The 19,026-nt window shown below is 33.9% G+C and overlaps 1 protein-coding gene across 1 annotated transcript in view; it reads left to right on the top strand.

Moving 5' to 3' along the window:
- Positions 1 to 907: 907 nt before the first annotated feature.
- LOC144845908 (laminin subunit alpha-like) overlaps positions 908 to 19,026 on the top strand; it is a 41,576-nt gene continuing 23,457 nt past the window's right edge. Inside the window, exons 1-27 of the mRNA XM_078703417.1 lie at positions 908 to 1,306; positions 5,126 to 5,362; positions 5,840 to 6,224; positions 6,557 to 6,675; positions 6,920 to 7,010; positions 7,362 to 7,496; positions 7,920 to 8,057; positions 8,379 to 8,516; positions 9,062 to 9,199; positions 9,807 to 9,944; positions 10,425 to 10,562; positions 10,951 to 11,024; positions 11,401 to 11,553; positions 11,883 to 11,988; positions 12,746 to 12,845; positions 13,189 to 13,348; positions 13,653 to 13,779; positions 14,226 to 14,371; positions 14,608 to 14,702; positions 15,126 to 15,294; positions 15,961 to 16,121; positions 16,371 to 16,482; positions 16,602 to 16,687; positions 17,403 to 17,547; positions 18,007 to 18,133; positions 18,365 to 18,513; positions 18,843 to 18,958. Of these exons, the coding sequence (XP_078559543.1) occupies positions 938 to 1,306; positions 5,126 to 5,362; positions 5,840 to 6,224; positions 6,557 to 6,675; positions 6,920 to 7,010; positions 7,362 to 7,496; positions 7,920 to 8,057; positions 8,379 to 8,516; positions 9,062 to 9,199; positions 9,807 to 9,944; positions 10,425 to 10,562; positions 10,951 to 11,024; positions 11,401 to 11,553; positions 11,883 to 11,988; positions 12,746 to 12,845; positions 13,189 to 13,348; positions 13,653 to 13,779; positions 14,226 to 14,371; positions 14,608 to 14,702; positions 15,126 to 15,294; positions 15,961 to 16,121; positions 16,371 to 16,482; positions 16,602 to 16,687; positions 17,403 to 17,547; positions 18,007 to 18,133; positions 18,365 to 18,513; positions 18,843 to 18,958 (4,052 nt within the window). The 5' untranslated portion in view covers positions 908 to 937. The remainder of the gene's footprint in view (positions 1,307 to 5,125; positions 5,363 to 5,839; positions 6,225 to 6,556; positions 6,676 to 6,919; positions 7,011 to 7,361; positions 7,497 to 7,919; positions 8,058 to 8,378; positions 8,517 to 9,061; positions 9,200 to 9,806; positions 9,945 to 10,424; positions 10,563 to 10,950; positions 11,025 to 11,400; positions 11,554 to 11,882; positions 11,989 to 12,745; positions 12,846 to 13,188; positions 13,349 to 13,652; positions 13,780 to 14,225; positions 14,372 to 14,607; positions 14,703 to 15,125; positions 15,295 to 15,960; positions 16,122 to 16,370; positions 16,483 to 16,601; positions 16,688 to 17,402; positions 17,548 to 18,006; positions 18,134 to 18,364; positions 18,514 to 18,842; positions 18,959 to 19,026) is intronic.

Raw genomic sequence — 19,026 nt, 5'->3', positions numbered from 1 at the left:
TCGTTAACATTTTAATGTTTACGTAGAAGATTGCCGATTATTGTTAACGATAGCGTCGAATAACGTCGACAGGAAAACAGGCTTTAGCGATTTTCGTCGATGATTGAGACAATTTTTAAAATTCATCTCAATGTGAAATAATGGTTAATTATAAGACGATTCAGAAATATACATGTATAGATTGTTTTTTAGTCCGTTTGCAATCGACTGCTTGTCTAGTTTATAAAACTTGTTTTATTTATTTTATTTTATTTATTCATAGGAATCACCTGTATATCGGTGGCACACGTTTATCAGTTAATGGTGCATCCATTTTACAGACAAAATTGCAAATAACCATAAGCTCTAAATACTAATAACATCAAAACAAAAGTAATTAATTAATTAATTAATTAATTAATTGAATCTGTATGGAAATACATAATACTTAAACTGTACAATATATAACCACAACAACAAAACAGAAAACCAAGTTAAAAAATAAATAAAACAAAAACAGAACAAAACAACAATATACTAATCATAAAAAATAAATAAAAAAATAATAAGAACAAAACTTACGGCGCCCTCTTTCCTAAAGAAAGGGAATACTCTACCAGAGTAATCCACTTTACAAACAGGAGGCAATTGCATTTTTAAATTTATTTGTCAATCGGGAATGATTGATTCGTTAATAAAATAACTATAGATTAGATTGATGAGAATCGTGTACGAATTTCGTTAATGTTACATGAGTGCGTATGATAATTTAGGAGGCATTATAATATAATGCATATTTTATATTACCCGTTATAACAAAGGTTTGGTATAGTCGTAAATTCTTTAAGCATTGGAATGGAATGTGCCTGTGGCTCGATGAATGATGCAAGCTGCGATTTTGAGACTGGTCTCATTCAAGTCTGGTACGGCGGCTGAAGTTGTGCTGTCGGTAAGCAAGATGAAGATTTTGCTTTTAATTTTATCTTGCTTTGTTGCAAATTCTTTATGCCAGACTACTGGTGTTCTTGTTCCCCCATATTTTAACATTGCTGAAGGTAAATCAATTTCTGCAACTTCCACCTGTGCAGATGAAGGTGAGGCAGAACTCTATTGTAAATTGGCAGGGAATACAGGAGTGAACAGCTTCCGATACAATGAACAAGACATAGTGGATGGCCAATATTGTGACTACTGTGAGACTGGAGATTCCCTTCGAGCTCATCCAGCAGAGTATGCCATTGATGGCACTGAGAAATGGTGGCAGAGTCCGCCACTCTCTCGGTCATTCGATTACAGCAAAGTAAACCTTACTATTGATCTCGCACAGGTAAGAAGAATGATTCGTTTTATCAATTATTTTCCAAAACATCGATTAAAACTGTGCCGCAACCTCAAAGAAGGAACAGATCCAGGATTTCTGAAATGTGCATCACTAATGTTAAATATTTTTTTTGCTTATAGCAAACCCTTGCCAGAAATGAGAGGGGTGAGGGCGTGATTCCAAGCAAATATCGGTAACAATTTGTGACAGATGAAACGCTTTTTGCGTGTGCTCCTACTTTTGACAAAATCAAATTTTATGAACTACTACTGTATGTTACACATTTTCTAATACGCCGTTATTTTTTGCAGCAAAAATGGTGCTTGAAAAAATATACTGTATAAATACGATATTTATAAATTTATACCATATTTTGTGTACCATTTTCTGCTGCCAATAAAAAATACTGTATGTTTTTATTTTATGTAAGCTTTTTACACATGGATAGTCTAGAGTCAGCGAAAATCACAATTGTAAATTAATTTCGGGAAAATTGAAAGGTTTAATACAAAGATAATTTTAGTTAAAAATAAGAAGCATACAAGGTGCGAACTTGTTGTCGAAACAAGTCAATAAAAAAATGAAGAGCCTGTGAAATCTGTAGGTTACAACATCGCCACAAAGATAGCAATCTAATTCGGGCAAGGAAATACTAACTTATCGATTGAAAGGCGGTTTGGATTAAGATAAATTTTAACATGACAACCCAAGATAGTAGTACTGATAGCGGAAATGGGGTGCACTTTTATACCATATATTCTGAGAGGATGTGCAGCAGAAACAAGCCATTTTTACAACAAATGTAAATTTGCTGTTTAGATTTTCCGAACCATAAAAAGCTATCAGTTGGCTCTGTCTTTTTTTCTCAAAACAAGATACATACACATATTCAATATAACTTTTGCTTTTATTCAACTGAAAATTGTTTATTAATTGTATCAGCCATAGAATTGATCCCATTGTGTGGGTTTTGACCTGTTCATTCGATTGTTGGGTTGCCTTTATTATTGAATGAAATGAACCATGCATGCATCTCTTTACATGTTTTATAATAATAAAGTACTGTTATTTAAGTACCTGGGATAAACTAATACAGGAAGGTTTCGGGACCATTTATAAACGGGAAGTCTGGATTTTGTATTAAGTACCCTTTTATATCTTCCCAGTGTCTACCTACTTTTCCTGTCATTGTTATTAACCTTTGGTTTGCAAGATGGTTGTAGGAGGGCTAGATTTGTTTGTCCCCCAAAAACATGAAAAACAACCAAATATTATTAATCAGACTTTGAATAGGCTATTTTGTAGTTTTAAGAAAGAACCACTTCCGTAAAAAATGAGAAAAAGACAAACTAAAGTGTTAAATTCAACCAAAAACACATTGTACAGTTTAAAATGGCAGCCAATTTGACTATTTTTTGCTTTACTTTACATTTATTCTGGTAAATATTTTTTTTGCTTTGGATTCAACATTATTCATCGACAACCACCCACTGATTTAAATAATTCTGTAGGTAAAACCACAAACAATGCATTCAAAATAAATTACATTTTAAAAAGTATTTTCAAATCTTCAATATGATCATTCGAATAGAAAACGTTGTTAACAACGCTAGATTTTTCATTAAGAACAATCTCAATCCTCCGTTAAATGTACTCAACGGAAAAAAACTACTGTATACTCAACGGTAAAATCGAAAATGTCAAATGTATTGGTAGCTTACTTCAGTAGTTAATTGAAAGTTCAAATATAGGACAAATCATGTTTTCATCTCTTGTTATTGCCACAGTACAAAAGATTTTGGATCATGTTACCATATTATTGGGACAATTCCACCTCTGTACTTTTTGAATTTGTACTACTACATGTACTATTAGAACAGTCAGAGTTGAATTGCAATTTAACGTATTCTGCATTCCAATAATATACCAGTTAAAACATCTGATCACTGTACCCCTGATGTGAAGAGCTTATGTTACATTCTGATGACGTATTCTAAAACCTATCAGAGGTACGTCAGAGTTATATCGCACACAAGCACCTACTGCGGATGTGATTCACATACAGTTGAACCCCTATTTAGGATACCCCTATCTAAGGGACAATTTAACAAATATTAGACAATAATACAGGAAACCCCTATTCAGGGGACACTGGGTTCTATATGGACAAAATCTGTATTTATTATCCCAGCTATTATTAATATTAAAAGCACATGTTTTACACAGTCACTGTACATACACTCTGTAAGGTATACTGAAAATATCAGCCATTCTCACTGACCTCGCACAGTGGGCAGTATTTTTAATTACTTTCCATAGAGCAACAATCTGGTTTGACTGTTTTTCAACTGAGAAATATTAATATTATCCTTCATTTACTGCTGTACCTTAAAAGACATTAAAAAGTATTATACAGTATTTTCTATTCGATTTGATGGTTGGAAAGAGAAAATTCTCAAAATGATAATAATTTTTAAACAACCCAATTTGACTGGTTCTGTTTGCTCCAAAAAAATAACCGGTTATTAAAATAACCTTACGAATAAATTGACCCCAATTTCTTGGCAGCAGAAACAAGGCAAATTTTCGGTAACTGGTTAAATGGCAGCCTGGAAAAAACGGTTAAATACACACCCAATCGATTTGCCTTAACCGGTTATTGGTTTGCAAGTTCTGGCTGCAACACAATATAACTGTATTTTACAACCGCTTACCTTTGAGTCAACTACTCTGTAGTAATGTTTGAATTGACCGGCATAACCCATTGCATTTTGGGTAACGCTAACGATTTCCATCAACAACCCAATGATTTAAACGGTTAGGAGCACAAATTTAGCAGAAATGCAGTCGAAATAAAAATTATATTTTATTATTTTTTTTTTATATTTATTTATTTCGAAATAAATTGTTCAGTGCTATATGGTACAGCAGAAACAGACCCTATTTTTGCTACCTGTTGTACTGGATGTACTGTAAATCCTTCAAAACCCATCAATTGCTTTGTGTAACTTTTTGTTTATTTATTAGCTCAAACCAAATGCTGTACATTGTTGAAAAAAGAATAAACATTTCATGCATTGAAAGCTAGTAGTGGAGTAATAAATATGTTATAGTAGCCAATTAGTAAACACTTTAAATAGATAATGGTGGTGTTATGACTGATCTGAAACTCAAACATGGGCTTGAGGTTAAATTCTTTGCATTCATTTGGGCAGAATGACATTGCTAGACAGTGATATTTATTTATGGTATGTTTCAAAACCACTCCTATCACAGCCAGATGGTTAATCACTTACAAATGGAATAACAACTGCCACCAGTTGAACTTTATGGGCTTATTCCTTTGTTTTGTAAAATATATCATTGTACTGTACATACACAGTACTTGAAATCTTAGATAGATTTTCTTTTATATTGTTCTTAAAATAGTATTGTGCCAAGTAAAACAATTAATATTATTATTAGTGATTACCACCAATTTTTTTTTACAACTTTACTATGAACATTTTCTCCATTTACTGATTTTATTTTTACTCACTGTTTATGTACATGCATTTCTTTTCTTATATTATTTTTTTTATTTATTTATTCAAGATCCAGCAGTGTATCAATAAAAACACCAATACAGGATTGCCATAAAATATACATTTGATTTACATAAAAAGAACAAGGAAAACAAACAGATTTATATATTATTAAAAATAAGTAATTAGTCTTTTATCAGTTTTGCAAAATTATTTTCATAGTATAAATTGGCATTAGGATTTGAATTTGCATGATACATATTGGTACTTTTTTTAAAACAATTCATTGACTTTTTTTTAGCTCTATCATGTTGCATACGTCCTGATTAAGTTTGCCAACTCTCCAAGACCAGGTACATGGGTTCTAGAAAAATCTGTAGATTATGGAGAAACATACCAGCCATGGCAATACTTTGCTGATACTCCCAGTGACTGCCTCAACTATTTTGGGATGAGATCGCTTGAACAAATTTCAAATGATGATGATGTAATCTGTACAACAGAATACTCTGGTATTGTCCCTCTTGAAGATGGTGAGGTAAGATTAAGATGTTGTAAGATTATAACACCAGTAACTCTGAAAAAAAACCAAGACACTATTGAACCAAAAAAAGTATCATGGTATTCTGGGAATATGCAGATTTAAGGATGGAAATAGATTGGCTGAGCTGGGGTGCTGGAAACCACTAGCCAAAATATCTACATATGTTCAATGCTCTCCTCGACAATACAGTAGTGGTAGTCCTCCTAGTGTACAAATAATCCCATTGCTTCTTTTGAAAGAGTATGAGTTATCTATTGTTCTGCTCCATCTCGGCTCCTGTTCTTGACAGACCATTTGTTGGCAGCACTCGACACAAAGGCACCTTATGTGAAATGAAAGTTGTTATTTGTGGTCCGTCATATAAAGCTCAATTATCTAGTTCATCATTTAATTTTGAATACATTTTTTAATTTTTAATGTAAAAAGAAGCACAATTTTTACCATATAATTTATAATTGGCTTACTTTACAGATTGTTGTATCTCTCATAAATGGACGTCCAGGTGCTCAAACCTTTTACGACTCACCAACACTAAAAGAATTTACAAGAGCCACAAATGTTAGACTGCGTCTCCTACAAACAAAGACACTTCTTGGACATCTGATGGCCATACAACAACTGGATCCGACTGTCACAAGGCGGTACTTTTATAGTATTAAAGACATATCAATCGGCGGACGGTGTGTATGTAATGGACATGCGGATGCTTGTGATACCCCAGTCCCTGGAAGTCAATCACAGTTCATGTGCACCTGTTCCCATAATACTTGTGGCGCTGAATGCGAGACTTGTTGTCCAGGGTTTGTTCAGAAAAAATGGAAACCAGCAATACCTGATAGTTCTAATGAATGTGAACGTAAGTTTAAAAACTACAACAATTGAAATTTTCTCCACACACAAATTTAAGCCCATCTTGAGAAAATTATGATTTAATTAATTTGTTTGTAAAATGCATGAGCTGGAAAAAGATTTTAATTCGTTATTCAACGAATTATAGGTGATCTTTTGTTGTGAAGATAATTTTCTGACATTTATTTAAAAAAGAAAATAAAATGGTAGATCATGAAAGAGGGTTGTTCATAATAAAATATGGATGAAAATTGATATTGCATGATACGAATGACTGACAAACTATGACAAAAGTGCGGTTTGTAGGATATACCAAAACCACTAGTTTCAATTTTTTAGCATGCAACTGCTATGGACACTCTAATGAGTGTGTTTATGATGAGGGTGTAGCAGAACGTAGGGAGTCTATTGATATCTATGGAAACTATTCTGGTGGTGGAGTTTGTACCAATTGTCAGGTAAACTTTATTTTCAAGAAAGTGTATAAATAGTATATCAATTAAAGGCATCAAATACTATAGGCCTAGCTATCTGCAATAACAAGTTATTCTTGCAAGTGCCACAGCTCTACAAAATATCTCTTTTCCTTTTGTACAATGGGACTACATATCGGGTCAAGGTTTTCAACAAAAACTTGATTTGTGTTGTATTATTATATTAATCTATGTATTTCCATTATGCTTTTATAAATTTGTTCTTTAGGATAACACACAAGGCATAAACTGCAATGAATGCATTTCTGGATTCTACCAAGTACAAGGAGAAGCACTAGATTCTCCATATGTTTGCAGACGTAAGTAAATGTACTATGCTACAAATTAATATTTGACTCATTCAGGCTTTATTTTGTAGAGTTACATTATTCAGTTAAAGTCATTCGAGTCTGTCATAGACCCCTATGTGAACACTTTCCTTTTGCGAAACATAAATAAATGCCAAGTTTAAGGAGCATAGGTTTACTGTATATAATGTAACTAATAATTTTTATACAAAATGCCTTATGGTTTAAGATTTAATTAGGGTCAAAGTGTTCAAATGGCAGCCACAGTTACAGTAAGCGAGTTTCATGTAAACAATAAACAAACACTTCTGCCTTATTCTCAGTGAACTATGCTATATTTGTTCTTGCTTTTTTAAATAAAAGAATGTGAATGTGATCTATATTTCTCAACTGGTAATTGTGCATCATCTACTGGCGTATGTGAATGTAAACCCCAGTTCACTGGTGAAGGTTGTTCTGAATGCAGCCCAGGGTACTACAGCTTCCCTGAATGCAAACGTAAGTGGTTTAAAATTTCATAGCTGTGGTTGTGTTTGTCAGAAATTTTGATTACAGAAATCTGTAATATCTTTAAATAATAAGTTTTGTATGGCAAATAATAGATAAAGTTAGTTTAGCTTCTGGAGAATTCGGTTGTAGTACAACGTCGACATTCTCAACCATACTTCCCTTTTGGAAACACATGCTGTATCGCAAACCTAATACTAGTTTCGTATTTTGAGATCTACACCTTCTGACAGCATAGAATGGGTAGAAAAATCTTGAATAAAGCAGCAAAAACAATAGGAAGTCTGTCACTTTGTATTACATAGTACATTTCTGCTTTTTTGTCTTATTTTTGGTCAAGACCATTTGGCCTAAATTACAGTATACACAATTTGATTCAAGAATGTTGTGTTGTTACTTGTTTTTGTATTACAGCTTGCGATTGTCATGTTGAAGGCACTTATGAAGCTTTATGCCAGGCTAATGGAGGACAGTGTCCATGCAAGAGGAACTATGTCGGCCTCAACTGTGATGCATGTGCACCTGGGTTCTACAACTTTCCCGATTGTATTCGTAAGACTTTTCAATCATTTAAAACCACCCTTTTTTAATCAAACTAAATATTATAACAGACATGACTAGATGCTTGTCATTTGATTGGAGGATTGTCGATCACATGATATTCAATAAAATACTCAAATGAACCTTACATCATATAAGTCTGAAATCCCGTTACATATGAGAGTGCCATTTCATTATATGCATGTTCATGAGCAACCATGCACGACACAAGTTGGACTGATTGTGCTACAATTGTACTCTCAGTCAATTTATAAACAAGTAATACATGGTTTATATCTGTGCATTATTATATTATTTCCTATATTTTTACAGCATGTGGATGCAACCTGTTTGGCACTGTGAGTCCAACATGTGGAGCAACAACAGGACAATGTCGATGCCAACCTAACTTTGCTGGGCGTGCTTGTGACCAATGTAACGATGGTTACTATAGTGAATTTGATTGTATTGGTACGTTTGCAAATCAACCAATAACAACACCCCCCCCCCCCCACCAAAAAAAAGAAAACAGTACAGTGTTATGCCTATTAAACTAGGCCACCTCTAAACTACAACCTAGGCCATAGTATTGGAAACCTCCGTCTATTGCTTACCACAATTAAACAATTAAAAACAGAATGCTTTTTGATAAAAAGGTTGTTCCAAAGTTATGTGAACAAAATGATAATGTTCATTTGAGATTTTTATGATGGATTTCAGCCAGGTCGTGTGCCTAGCAAGCTAATTCCGAATAGTCGTTTTGTGCTGTTGTGAAATGCCAGGTGTTGCATGAGTAGAAAAGACATTGAAATTTACCAGTTTTGATGTTTCAGTAAAAAGCGGACATATCCTATAGCCTAGTAGGCCTACATTTGAGAAAACTATAGCCTACTGTTTACTGCAGGTGTGGTGTGCTGTTATATATCCAGTGTCGACCGCACCCACGCCAACAGGCAATGTTACAGTAGTCAACTATAGTAAGACAGTTTTTCTGAAGATAAATTTATGAATTTTAGGTTGTGACTGTGACATACAAGGTACCTTGAGTGAAATCTGTGACAAGGAAACATCCGAGTGTTTGTGCAAGAGTAGCTATGCTGGAGCACGTTGTGATCAATGCGCAGAGGGTTTTTATAACTACCCATATTGTTATGGTAAGTATTGCAAACTACTAAAACAAGTTGGAAAGTATCCAGCAATATTGTTTATTTAACATGGCAAAGATGCTCTTATGTTGGCCTGATTTTCATTCATGATGTTATATTTATGATTCTGGTAGTTTGCAGGAAATATTCTGATACACTGTGTAACTGTAAGTTGTGTTTTTCAAGCATCAGAAAACCAAATTTTCTGTTCGCCTATGTTTGTGGTCATGAAAATAAAGAATTATATTACTACTATATTATTACTATATAATAAATAATAATAATAATATTCTGGATTTATATAGCGCCTAATGTTGTGAAACCTCTAAGCGATGTACATAAACTAATACGATAAAAGGGATTCCAACCATGCCAAAAAAAAAACCCAAACCAAAGTTGCTAACCAGGGATCGGTCTAATTGAACCCTGATCAGCATTAGAAAAAGTGACATGCCTGTACTGATGAAAGAAAAGAATCTTACTATGGACATTTTTAGAGTGTCTATTGTATTTATTGTACATTGTCAGGTTGTTAGAAAGACATCAGGATTCTGCTGCATGACCCTTTTAAAAATGTCTTAGGGCTTGATCTAAGATGCTCTTTCTACCTTTATAGCTTGTAGTTGTGACATATCAGGAACTGGTGGTCAAGTTCAATGCAATAACCAAGGTCAATGTCCTTGTCTCAACAACTTTGGTGGCATGAAGTGTGATGCATGTAATGTGGGATATTACAACTTCCCAGTTTGCCAATGTAAGTAGGAATAATACAGTATAGAGTTCTGCGTTGCTGACATCACGATGGTAGGTGACGGTGCGTGGACGGTAGGTGGCGCTGCCTGGTTGGTCACCAATGGTTTGGAATAGGCTTATTGAAGTAGTCATTTTAAAACTTAATAATTTTCAATAAAAACAAACTAAAATTTCAAAAGATCAGTAAATATTTGTTTTTAATAATCTATTTATTCTTCAACTACAGTTTAAGTTTAAAACGCTAGCAACCATGCAGCGCCATCTATCGTTGTGACATCACACCACAAAACTCTATGTATTCTTACTTAGTGCATAATACATACTGTTGTGGACCAATAGAAACCTATGGTCTTTCATGGTTAAGACTGACTTGTTTGTTTCAACATGCATAGATACGTCTCAACTTCTGTCCTTTCAATTGCAGCATCCAGTAAACAGCAATGTTAGCTGTTAAATGTTTTGTTTGTACTATTTCTTTCAGACTGTGGCTGTAATCTATTAGGGACAGACTCTGAAGAATGTGATCAGGTGACTGGACAGTGCTACTGTTACAACAGTTTCAAAGGTCGCATGTGTGAAGCTTGCAACTCGGGCTTCTATAACTTTCCAACTTGTGAAGGTAACATCATAATAATAATAATTAGCATAATTTCTTGTAACGTCAGTATGGTAAACATTTTTTGATTTTGGATTCTGTTTTTTTAACGCCTATAATACTTGATAAATATTACAGTACTGTATTCAACAAGTTATGGAATACAGTAGTTTCAACTTCAATGAGATATTCCTATTCTATATTCTCTCGCCTAAGTTTATTTTAGATAACATGTTTGTTGTAAGTGAATTTAGAAGTTCCTATCTTCACAGTAAATGAACTAAAAATGATACCTAGGGCATCTTCTGTCAAGTGTAATCCAATCTAAAATTGGTTTTGCTACCTCAAGTAGTATGTATTTGGACTTTGGTATGAAAACTCTAATCTTATTTTACACAAACTATATCCATAGAGTGCGATTGTGATCCAGCTGGTGTTGAAGAGCTACCAGGTCAACCGCTTGGTGGTTGTGGTGCTGAAACGAAGGTAAGAACTGTTTTTATGTATGTCTGGTCTAGTCTTCTTTGCCATCACACTTTAGCGTTCAGCTATTTTACTATAATATACCAAAGGTTAGCGAACAAGGGCAACAAGATTAGGTTGTATTTATGTTGCACACTCGCGCTTGAATCCGATTCACACAGTGACAAAACTTAATCAGACTGTCTTCCTGTGAAAATGCAAGACAATGCGAAAGTTGTGTTAAATATAACACATCCAATTATAGGAGAGAAAAAATTAGACCTTCTGCTTACAATGAGAGGAAAGCTTATAAACATGGATTCTATAATATTCGAACAGGTTTTGTGTTCTATGTAATTAAATCACTGATTTAACTATTTATTTATATTTTTGTATATAGGGTGCATGTATCTGCAAGAGTTTTGTAGAGGGAAGATCATGTGATACGTGTACACCGTTGTACTGGAACCTTCAGCTAAGCAATCCTGATGGGTGTGAGCGTTGTAATTGCTTCACTCCAGGAACTGTATCTGGTAGTGACAGATGTAACACGGTAAGTTGCATACATATGACATTGGTTTGAGATAGAACATTCATGAGGACATCAGCTTAGACTGTAATTACATATTGGAATAGTTTGCCAACCGAAGTAGTCATTTCTGAAACCACCACACATTTTAAACCCATTGGATTCGGGACACACACTGCCTAAACTTACCCATCTAAACTAAACTCATGATTGTCATTTCACTGTAGAGTCAGCCAGCCATTGGTTTTTGTATAATGAGGTAAAACCATTCATAGACAAAGTATAGTAATAGTTGTTTGATTAAATGGAAATTACATTCATATATACATGTTCTAATTTTGTGTTTGTTGTAGGTGACTGGACAATGTTTTTGCAAACTTTTGACCAATGGAAGGATTTGTGACGAGTGTAGAGATGGTGCTTATCAACTGACTGAAGGAAACTCCTTTGGATGTACAGGTTAGGTTATTACTATAGGTTACCCAGAGAGGTTGGAGTCTTCATGTAGGCCTACCTACAGTAGGTTACCCAGAGAGGTTGGAGTCTTCATGTAGGCCTACCTTCAGTAGGTTACCCAGAGAGGTTGGAGTCTTCATGTAGGCCTACCTTCAGTAGGTTACCCAGAGAGGTTGGGTTAGGGTTAGGGGTTAGTTAATTTTTTTTAATGAGTTTTTTTTTTTTTTTTGTCTTGTGTGGGGTCTTCCCACTTTTATTATAATTCTCAGATTTATATGTATATATATTATATATAAAATAAAGGTACATTGTAACAATTAATTATTTGTATGAATATTTCTCTTTCTATTGTATATTACTAAGATTGTTACAAGTTAAAAGTAGTTAAAAAGTAGGCATATTTACATAAAAAGATGATTGATTTCAATATAATAACCATGCTTTCATTTACAATTTTAAAAAGATGTTTTTTTTTAATGAGTTAGTCCGTTTCAATCATAGTTGATCAGTAATTATGATCAGACAGCTACGGTATACAGGGTTTTCTACTACAAACCTCACGGAGCTAACATTTTAAGGATGGTTCATGAGACCTTGAAATCAAAAATAGACTTCTTAAAGTAAAATTTAATTTGGGTCGTAAACAAGAAGATAAACAGTTCTGAAACACGTTAAACCAGCCAACTCCATCCAGCCACAGCCTACTGTAGCATGATTACGACTGTGGTTTATTAACTGCTAATTTGTAATATTTTTACAGCATGTAATTGTGATGTTGGTGGTGCTGCAACTAATGTATGTGATAAAACAACAGGAAATTGTATCTGTAAAGCCAGGATTCGTGGACAGAACTGTGATCAGTAAGAATTTGTTTTGTTGAAATGTTCATATAGATATACCAATTATTAGCCTAAAGTTGTGGTCCTTGTTTTCTACACAGTGTGGTTGTACCATACCATTGTATGGCCATTGCCATTCAATTTAAGGATTGTTATGCATACGACACAATATGTCAGCCTTACCTCTTTGATTGACTTTTTTTTAAGGTGTGGATAGGATTGACCGTTCATGTCATTGTGATTACTGCTGTATCTCCTCTCAGACTACCTACTTATATTTCTGTCCATTTGTTTTCATGGTTTCCAGGTTGTCCTAGATTTTCTCCAAATATATGTGTCCTAATGCTAATTGTTCATTTTACAGACCAGAACGTGCTCACTATTTCCCTGATCTTTACCAATACAAATATGAGATTGAATCTGGACATGCATCTGATGGCAGTCAGTTACGTATTGGATATGATCAAAACACCTTTCCCGGTTTCTCTTATATTGGATATGCTGTCATGTCGCAAAGTCTACAGGTATAGTATTTTAGACAAATTTCACAGCTTTTGAATAAACAATTTAAACAAAATAATAGCTATTACAAATGATGTTTTAGACTAGACACATCAGAAAATGATTAATTATAAATGTTTGATATATTGTTTGAAGGTTTGCATGGCGAAATCAAATGTTGATGTAATGTTTGCGGTACACCACGTATATGAGTGTCTGTTCTTTTCAGAACTAATATACGTGGTGTATCGTAAACTTTAAATCGACAAAGGTTTGATGCTTTAATTGATTGCTTGAAAATCATGCCTTGATTTCTTTTTTATTCAGCCTTCGGTCAGTTTATGGGTACCAGTTGAAGTGCCCGACCTCTACCGTATTGTATTGCGTTACATGTATGATGGTTCTGAGCCAGTGTATGGTAAAATTCGTATGACACCAACCAACATTCAAGAAAGTATGTAAAATTTAATAACAACGACCATCTTGAAGTTTAAAGTTTACTTCCCTATATTATTCATCACCATGGCAAATTTACAAAAAACAAGGCCATATACATGGCTGCAGTTGCTACCGCAAATTTGAGTTAGTGTTTACCGACCGACCAACATAGTGAGCTATAGAGTCGCATCTCAAAAAAAAGAAGAAAAGTTGAATATGAAAAGTAACAATGTACAGATAAAAACAAACCACCCATCATTGTCTTCAAAACTCCACTATAACATTGGTGTAGTTCATTATTGGTGGTTGATACAAGTACTGTAATTAGAGTAATCCAATTGCAAGTAATTAAATCCTTGATCGGCTCGAATCGTGCTGGTGGCTAGAATCTTCCTCAAAGCTACTACTTGGCAGTTATTATATTGGCACTTATTTTATAAAAAATTTACTTGTATGTTTTAGACGATGTTCAAGAGTACCCAGTACTTTTCAAGCCCGGTGCTAGCCCACAACTTGTGACTGTCCAAAGTGATATAAAAATATCGCCATTCGTACTGAATCGAGACCACTGGCTTGCAGTCATTGAGGCACCGTCAGGTGTTTTACTGGTATGTCTGATAATGAATAAGAAAGTGAAACCCATTTGACTATTTACCAAAAGTAAAATAAACTAACAGAAATTTCTGGTCTTATTTTCATTTGTAAAGTTTGAAATGCTTTTGTCTGATTTTCTTCTTGAGATGTATTTTGTAGCAATTAATGGAAAAGACAATTTGCAAAGACAAACCATACTGATAAATTTATATTTATTTATATTTTAAAATGATATAATATATTTTGACAGGATTATCTTGTTTTGCTGCCATCTGCTTATTTTGAAGCAAGAACTCTTCATATTGACATTACTGAACCATGTGTAGCTGGACAAGATCAAGAAAGGTTCCTCAAGCAAATCTTTTTAATATTTAATTTTACAAATAATGAATGCAATGAGTGCAATGATACAAATAATTTAATGAGGTAAAAGATGAAAGGTTCTATTTTAATATAACATTTCATTTTTCACCGAATGAAATTATTTGTTCCATTACATGAATATAAAACATTTATAATTTGATTTATAGCACACCTTTTAGGTATTAAATAAATTCAGGCATTAAGTAAAGTAACTATGCTTAGTTGACATGCAGAAGTATTCTATATTCTCGCACTGTGTACTGTAATCGGAAATTTAAATTTCACACTCTCTTGTGTACTTTGCCTGTTACCATTATAATGTCATGGATTTAAGATTGCAAGAAGATGACATCATGACTATTAAGTGTAAACATTTAATATGCAAGTTTGATATGGTTATTATAGGTGCAATTATTTTACATTTCCTGGCTTGGAGCAATTTGACACTCTTCTTGGGCATGCTGGCTCCTACACAAATGATGATGGTGATAATGTTCGTACAAACCTCTTTACTGATGTTACAATCTTGGAGGACCTTGGTGTCTCAGAAATGGCCTACTTAAGCCCAGATCAGGTACAGAAAATGACATCTATGATTTTATGTGTGTGCAAGTAAGCTCTATGGTACTACTACAGTATAAGTAAGCTAAAATTACAACAGTTGGAGCATATAGTACTACTAAAGTAATCTGCAAGGTGAATCTTTTTACACTGCGATAGTTTCTAGATGGGCCCATTGAAGATGATGTAACAAACAGAAGGAGCCTATATATTTATTATTGAGAAGTGTACTCTCTAGATTTCGTAAAGTAGGCCCTATATGTTTGTTTGGTTTTCCTTGACAAAAAATTTCAAAAATGTCTCCTTGTATTCTTCCAATGTAGTACGTTTCATTGAATTAATATTAAAAAATTAAAATTTTACATGATCATCCATATTATTTTAATTATTGAACATAAGAAATTTGTTTTTAACTTTGTGGATGTTGATGAGCAGCAACACAAAATATCTTTCTTAATTGATTCATGAGTATAAACATAATTTAGCCTCTTTAATTGTGAAATATTTAACATAACAGTGTTAATATTTTTGTTTCAGCCATACCTAAATTTGGTATTTCCCATTGAAGAAGTTGGTAGCTATGTGTTTGTGCTTGAATATTGATTCATGAGTATAAACATAATTTAGCCTCTTTAATTGTGAAATATTTAACATAACAGTGTTAATATTTTTGTTTCAGCCATACCTAAATTTGGTATTTCCCATTGAAGAAGTTGGTAGCTATGTGTTTGTGCTTGAATATTACGGCGGCGGTCCTGGTGCTTACAATGGCAAATTCAATGTATCAATGGATGGTATTGAGCAGACTGGTTACTTTGTTGTCTATAACTGCAACTTTATGTAAGTCTCTTCTTTTTTTTTCTAGAGAAGCATAACAAAAATTTATGTATAACACTGTGCCAGCTAAGCTTTCAGAGTTAGTGAATGGCAGCTAGCCACAAAATCGGCAAGGGTACCCTGCTCACTCACTCCATGGTGCTGGTGGTAGAACGAGTCTTCCCTGATAAGGTCTATACACCATAGGTGCAGCGTACACAGAATATTTTACCATTTTCATATTTTTTAAGACATTTTTTGTTTTTATGTTAGGTGTCGAGCAGTTGTAATGGACTCTCAAAACCGTGTGATGATCTTTGATGTAACAACAACTATTTTCAGAGCTCAGGTTTCAGAATATGGCCAGAATTTTGTATTTGGTCTTGTAAGTATATTGTGCTGGCATATCCCATGTTTTTATTCTGAAACTATAAGAAACTTCACCTTACCACTCGCATTTTTGTAGCAATATACCTTAATTAGTAATTCAACTTTATATTGCAGAGCTCCATTGTCGCTGTACCTGCTGAGAAATGGAGTATGGAGTTTGTCACACCAACATTAATGTGTGTCAGAGATGTGAACAAAAAGTAAGAAATGAGGAATTTATTTTCAAACTAATTAGGTCGTCACCTGTATGCTGAAATGTACACGCTCTTATTCACAATTAACCATTAGTTAAATGTACAGTAAATCTATACGAAATGTAACAGAAAATCTTTTCCCCCTGAACCTCATATATCAACCTCATAATCCATGTTATCCAAAATCAACAATCACTTTTATATCAATGCTAATTCACATTTAAAGGGAATAGACTTGCCAATACAAACAATATTTAACCAACCTTTCTTGCGGTGACAATCTATGTACAATGACCGTAACTAAAGCTCTGTCTACACTATCAAATGTGATGTGCCCATGGACATGATGTCGTATCACTACCATATATAAATTTGTTTTGTAAAGTTATTTGCTAGTGTAAACAGAGCTTTAGATCTAAAATAATGGCATGTAAATTGATGAACTTATACACACACTGTATACATTCCTGATATAATGTGATTTGCCCATGGATATGATGATGTCGTATCACTACCATATATAAACTTGTTTTGTGAAGCTATTTTGATAGTGTAAACAGAGCTTTAGATCTAAAATAATGGCATGTAATTTAATGATGAACTTATACACACACTGTATGCATTCCTGCTCCCGCTTTGCAGCAGTTGATTATGTGTTCTAAAAATTAGTTGTAGCAACGATCAGAGTGTTGTATTTATTGAGGTGTTTTTTGCTTTGTAGCTGTCTAGGATCCAGCTATGTAATTCCTGTTCCAGCTGTTCGTAAGGAAGCTGAGAGACCAGAAGAGAAAGATGAACAATTTCCCCTGCCTACCATGGCCAGTGACAGGAATGTTCTCTATTATATGGATACGGATGCAGGAAGAGTAATTATGTTTCACTTTACTAGTATAATAATAATAACATACAACATCAATCACAATCTTTTTAGACCGCATTCCAGATCCACATGCAGCCATTCATTCATATGTGTTTGTAGGAGACAATTTTAATTTATATGTTTCAGGGGACTATATTTTATTGTTATTTATGATAATCATTATTTAATATTATTCAAAAAAGAAATTATTTACCAATACATCATAATTTAAAGGAAAAATAGTTGAACTGAAGCCCATTGTTGGAAAACGAAGCAAAATCATTATTTATTAAACTTAAACTATTAAAAACTTATTACATCTATAAATGGCCTATTCAAAGTTCGAAAATTTTGCCTTTATTTTAACTTATTCGGAGGTCAATACATCCTTAACCAACCCAGCATATGCCTTGTTTGTATAAGCATGGAGGAAATACAGCTTTTTCAAATAAGATCTTTTTTTCAGATGGAGTTAACAATCGTAGATGGAAATCCTGGCGTGGGAAGATGGGTGTTTGTGGTGCATTATTATCAACCTTTGACCTCATCGTATGAAGTGTTCTTTGATCTTCTTGGTGAAGTAGAATCTTCAGGTTGGTAGCATATATAGTTTTGAGAAACATTCTAAACTTTGTAGAACTTGTAGTTTCTTCTGCAATTTCATAAACAAAATGAGGAAAAAAACATTTCTTTGGTACCAATATTTATGTTCAATTATATAGACTGGCATGTGTAGCATTGAGCTAAAATGTAATATATTCATTCATGTATTCATATATATATATAACATGAAACAATAATATAATATGAACATTATTTGACAGGTTCTTTTGAAGCCAAATACTGCCCTCATACTTCTGGTTGTCGTACTGTAGTCTCCAATGCAGCTGGAGGCACCACATTTGAAATGAATGGTGTAGGCAGTGACATTCTCATTACATTACCAAATGGAGACAAACGTACTCTTTGGATTGTAAGTAACTTTAGTATTGGTATTACTAATTTATTATTGTCCCCAGGACATTCTACATCTTCAATAGGAATTATAGCTCTCACTCTCTTAACTACTTGTCTTAACTTATTTAAATCAGATCCTAATCAAATGCACTGCTATAAAAAGGTATAATGACTGTACAAAACCTGTTGTATAGAAGGTATCCCCTGCCCCTATCCTCGACTCCGCCCCTATCCTAAGCTCTCTCCCACCCCCATATTGTGACAACTGCATGACCTACTTTAGCATAAAACCCTATTGGCAATTCATAAGCTTAAGAAAGTACATTTCTCATTGTCTTTGTTTAGGATTACATCCTTGCAATACCAGAAGACGGATACAGTGAGGCGCTCCTAAAAGCCAGTCCACAAGATCGAAATGGTGACTTTATCAGAGAGTGTGGCAGCCAGAACTTTTACATTAGGTAAGCAAAATCCTTAATTCTATTTTCTTGCTTTTTCATAATACAGTAGTGATTGAATCGACAGGAAC

Source organism: Antedon bifida, chromosome 6 (assembly GCF_963402885.1).
Source record: "Antedon bifida chromosome 6, ecAntBifi1.1, whole genome shotgun sequence".
In the NCBI taxonomy this organism is placed as follows: Eukaryota; Metazoa; Echinodermata; class Crinoidea; order Comatulida; family Antedonidae; genus Antedon; species Antedon bifida.
This window is presented reverse-complemented; position numbering and strand designations above follow the sequence as displayed.